The sequence below is a fragment of the Bison bison genome, unplaced genomic scaffold (assembly GCF_000754665.1).
Source record: "Bison bison bison isolate TAMUID 2011002044 unplaced genomic scaffold, Bison_UMD1.0 scf7180017857662, whole genome shotgun sequence".
In the NCBI taxonomy this organism is placed as follows: domain Eukaryota; kingdom Metazoa; phylum Chordata; class Mammalia; order Artiodactyla; family Bovidae; genus Bison; species Bison bison.
In genome coordinates this window covers 4,449-9,589 of record NW_011488235.1, presented here as the reverse complement: position 1 = coordinate 9,589, position 5,141 = coordinate 4,449, and the positions used below count along the sequence as shown (strand labels likewise).

The 5,141-nt window shown below is 35.4% G+C and overlaps 1 protein-coding gene across 1 annotated transcript in view; it reads right to left on the bottom strand.

Annotated features, from left to right (window-relative positions):
• The window catches only part of BEND2 (BEN domain containing 2), a gene marked incomplete at its 3' end in the record, with an annotated part of 32,554 nt that overhangs the window by 26,360 nt on the left and 1,053 nt on the right, over positions 1-5,141 (bottom strand). Inside the window, exons 2-4 of the mRNA XM_010861173.1 lie at positions 1,540-1,647; positions 554-658; positions 132-165 (exon numbers count right to left, since the gene is read on the bottom strand). Of these exons, the coding sequence (XP_010859475.1) occupies positions 132-165; positions 554-658; positions 1,540-1,647 (247 nt within the window). The remainder of the gene's footprint in view (positions 1-131; positions 166-553; positions 659-1,539; positions 1,648-5,141) is intronic.

Below are 5,141 nucleotides of genomic sequence, written 5' to 3'. Positions count from 1 at the left end.
GGTCTCAGCATCATTTTCCTGCCTCTCTGCTGGTAAAGATGGGTTATCATCTCCCTGTCCAGGATAAAAGAACAGGATGGGTTAAGCTCCTTTCTTTGGATTCTAGACATTAATTTTTCTATGAGGTATACAGTCAAAACCTTTATGCGTAAATCCAGATGATCTCTAAAATGACACATAGACAGTATAAATCATCTGTGAGTAAAAATAAACATTGAAAAGTAGGTAAAATCATTAATACCTTATTTTCCCTGCAACATCATTTTCCACAGTCAAGTATAAATGCTGAGTTTTGATTATATGATTTTTATTCCTCTTCATACCTACATTTTGATTGCACTTTATACCTTATGGTTACAAACAAAAATATTCAGCATCATGTCTCAAATCTAAACTTTAGCATTCTTCCAACAGAAGTTTAGTTTCCAACCTACTGCTAAAGTATAAATCAGTCTTGCTAATCTCAGACTTATTAGCTCTCTCTCACTTGTAACTGAGTGGTTCTTTAGGAAATATAGGTTTATGGAAGTAGTAAAAATGTTCTAATACTTACACAGGGTGGCATCTGTGGTGTCTCCAAAGAACGCCGTATTTCTGAAACTAGTTCACGAAGGCGGTTAATTTGACTATTGATGATTTCAGTAAGTTCTTGCAAATTCTGTTACAATAAAAAAATTTAGTGTTCCTTTTTGGAAAAAACAGTAACATATAAGAAAATACCAATAAACCAAATTTTGACTGCCAGAATCAAAGAAAGTTCTCAAGCCATCAGAAATTTCTTGTTTCCCACTTGATGCCTGGTTGTTGGTGATCCAGAGCCAAGCTGGCTGAGATAAAGCACCCCAACTTCCCACTCAACTACTCCATATCATACAGGCATTTGAAGAAGCTTGAATACTGGAAAGTAAATGTACCACAATTCCTATAAGCCATCACATTTATGATGGAGTCATTTTACATCAAGGAAGGTGCTTTTTTAGGAAAGAAATGTTCAAATCTGCTAAAAGGCAAAAGAGCCTCTTTCCATACAATGTCAGTATAAACTAACAGGCAGAGAGCGGCCCATTCCAGAAAGAATAGTGAGCCAAATACAATAGATGTTTGGCTTCAAAGTATTTTACAGTCATGCAATTAACAACCTTACAAAACCTTTGAGTACACAGCCCCTCTATGCCAATCAGTATGTAACTGATAAAACCCGAAAAATCCTGAAATACACAGAAATTTCATTCAGGCAAAAATACACTTATACAAAGAGGTCAGAACCACTACCTCATTCATTCATTAATTCAAGTTAAACGTTCATTGGGGGCTTACTACCTGTCAGAACAACTTTGCTAGATGCTGGGAATATGGACACTAAAAAAAAAAAAGAAATACTCCTGCCCTAAGGAACTTCTATTTTAGCTGAAGAGAGAGAAAAATAGACAATATCAATAAATAAATTGATTAGCAGCCTAGAACAGTGTCCATGCACTGGCAGCATCAGTATCACCCACAGCTTGTCAGAAATGCAAAAAAAAATCCCCCACCTCAGACCTGCTGATACAGGAACTCATCGCTAGGAGAGAGCCCTCCAAGTAATTCTAATGCATGATCAAGTATGAGACTCACTGGCTTATTACACTGGGATAAATAGCACAGGGTCTAGGGGGACAAGGTTGAGTTCAAATACTAGAGTTCTACCACTTATTAGCTCTATGAACTTGGGCACTTAACTTCTCTATGCTTCAATCTTCTCATATGTAGAATTGGGGGTAAAAATCTCAAAAGTTATCCTGAGGACAAAATGAGGTAATGGAGTCTTATACTGATATTAACATAGTAATTATAGTACATAATAACCAGTCCAATAATGCTCATCTATTATTATTATTACTACCAGTGCCATGACACAAGTAATAAGTGTGCACAGAAAAAATGGGACCCAATCCAGACTGGCAGTCATGGTAGGCTTTTCAGAGAAGGAAATGACTATGTTGAGAATTAAAAGGTGAGAAACTATTTGCTTGGTGAGGATGCATGGAAGGGCATATAGAACAGAAAGAACAGAAAATTCTAAAAGACCAGAACATGAATTAGCATAATATATTTAGGGAACTATCTATGGCTTAATACAAAATGTGAAACTTAGAGGAAAAAGCATTGGGGAAGAAAGCTGGGGAGGCAAGTAGTGCCATTTTGAGATTTTCACCCAATAGAAACTCAATCATGGGAAAGACATGAGGCAAACTCATCTTTAGAAAAGATTAAAATGCAAAATGGTGAGGATCTGAATCAAAGATGTGGTGGTTATGATGTACAAGAAACTGTTTTGAGTGATATTAAAGAAAGAGAATCCTTAGGACTTGGTTAATGGGGGAGAGGGGAAGGAACTAGTCAAAGATAATGTCTGGATTTCCAACTTAATTAAAGACATGATGGTAGTTAACCTGAGAGAGGGAATACGGAGAAAATTATTTTGTACACATTATACCGAGTTCTTCAGCAGGCATTGGCTAGATACATTCATGATTCTGGGGCCATGAAAAGTGGCAGAGGCTAAAGACATAGATTTGGGAATCAGAATTGTATCAAAGCAAAACCTTTGATAGAGAGAATCATTCAGATAGATTTAGACTGAGCAGAGGGGGACCAGTGGACAGCACAATGAACTTACAGGAGAAAGATGTAATTTCAAAAACAGAACAACACTTTTAATAATCCAAATGCTCCTAGACACTCAGGATGATATCACACAATAAAATAAAAATATTAATGCTATAAAACAGTGGCAATCAGAAAATAACAAATTACTGACAATTACAAATATAATTGATTGTGCCCCAAAAATACAAACACAACATCAGGAAGACAAAGACAAGGATATCTCTCAGAATGCTGTACATAGGTCAGAGACAGAAAATGAGATGAACATTAAGCAACACGGATGATGTAAGAGTTGTCACATCCAATTACAAGTCACTCCAGGGACTTTGCTAGTGGTCCAGTGGTTAAGAATCCACCTTCTGATGCAGGGGACGTGGATTCAACCCCTGGTCAGGGAACTAAGATCCCACACACCATGTGACAACTAGGCCCACATGCTACAATTAAGATCGAAGCAGTCAAATTAATTAATTTTTTAACAAAATAAAAATTACTCCAGAGGGAATAGAGTATATGGAAAGGAAGAAATGAAGAAAAATTCTATCAGAGCTAAAGAATGGCACAAATATTCAAACTGAAAGGGCCCATGGATACATGGGAAAAAAATAAAGATTCTAAAAGTTTCCAAAGCCAGAGAAAAAATTTCACCTATAAAAAAAAAATCATAATACTAACGGACTTCTCAAGAGCACTTGATGCTAGAATAGAATTTCAATGGGAAAGTAATTTTGAATCTAGAATTGCATACTCAGCATGTGGGACAATTATGGGGCATAAGAGACATAAAAGGACACAAAGAAAATTTCAGATATACAAGGACTGAAAATTCAACTCCTATGCAACTTTCTGTGGGAAAAAAAATGTTTAAAAAGTAGTTACTCAGAGAAAATTGTAAAGAAAGCAAGAGGAGAATCCAAGATGAAGAAGCCATGGGATCCCAGAAACAGCAGGCAGTCAAAAGAAGTACTGAGATGACAGTTATGCCTCTAAAGTAATTGGTGCAAATTATAACAGGAAGGATTTGCTTGCAAAAAATTACGTAAAGAAGAAAGCAGACTCTATTCAACATGGAAATGACTCTGAAGCTCAAAAATCCTAGCAAAGAAATAAAAAGGCATATTTCTCCTTTCAACAAAAGTAGTCAGCAGAAAATCCAAAAGAAATAATCTTCTATAGAAGAAAATATTTAGACAAATAAAAAGTCACTGTTCAAATAAATCCAACTAGAATATGACATGATTTTGAGCGCTGTTGGAAGACAGGAGAGAATCCACTGACCTTGATGCTTAGGACCCTGACTAGTAGAAAATTAGCAACTTAGCAACTTATAAGATTATATTTCTTAATTAATTCAAAATAGATTAAAGACTTGAATGTAAGACCAGAAACAATAAAACTCTTATAAGAAAACATAAGCAGAAAGTACCTTGACATCAGTCTTAGCAAAGTTTTTTTGGATCTGATTCCAAAGGCAACAGCAACAAAAGAAAAAATAAACAAATGGAACTATATCAAACTAAAAAGAAAAAAAAATTCTGCACAGTGAAGGAAACCATCAACAAAATAAAAAGGCAACCTATTGAAGGGGAGAAGATATTTGCAAATTATGTATCTGATAAGAGGTTAAAAACTAAAACATATAAAGAACTCATAGAACTCAACAAAAAACAAACAAACTGATTAAAAAATGGGCAGAGGACTTGAACAGATTTTCCAAAGACATACAGATGCCCAATAGGCACATGAAAATGATGCTCAACATTTCTAATCAGGAAAACACAAATCAAAACCACAACATGATATCATCTCACAGCTGTCAGAATGGCTATTATCAAAAGGACAAGAAATAACAAGTGTTGGCAAGGATGTGGAGAAAAGACAACCCTCCGTGCTTTTGGTGGGAATGTAAATTGGCACAGCCACTATGGAAAATAATATGGATGTTCCTCAGAAAACTTAAAATAAAAATACCATATGATCCAGCAATTCCACTTCTAGGTATCTGTCCAAATAAAATGAAAAACTAATTTGAAAAGATACATGCACCTCTACGTTCACTGAAGCACTATTTACAATAGTCAAGATATAGAAACACCCTAACTGCCCATCAATGAATAAAGAAGATGTGGTATATATACAGACAGTGGAAAAGTACTCAGGCGTAAAAAAGAATGAAACCTTGTCATTTGTGACAACATGGATTGCTAAGTGAAGTAAGTCAAAAGAAGACAAACACCATGATTTCACTTACATGCAGAACCTAATAAACAAAACAAAAGTCACAGATACAGAAAACAGTTGGTAGCTGCCAGAAGGGAGTGTTGTTGCAGGGTGGGCAAAATGGGTAGAGTGGATCAAGGGATACAAATTTCCAGTTATAAAATAAATCATGGAGATGTAATGTACAGCATGGCAACTCCAGCCAATAACGCTGTACTGCAAATTTGAAAGTAACATAAGAAAAGTTGTCATCATAAGAAAAAAAATTTGTA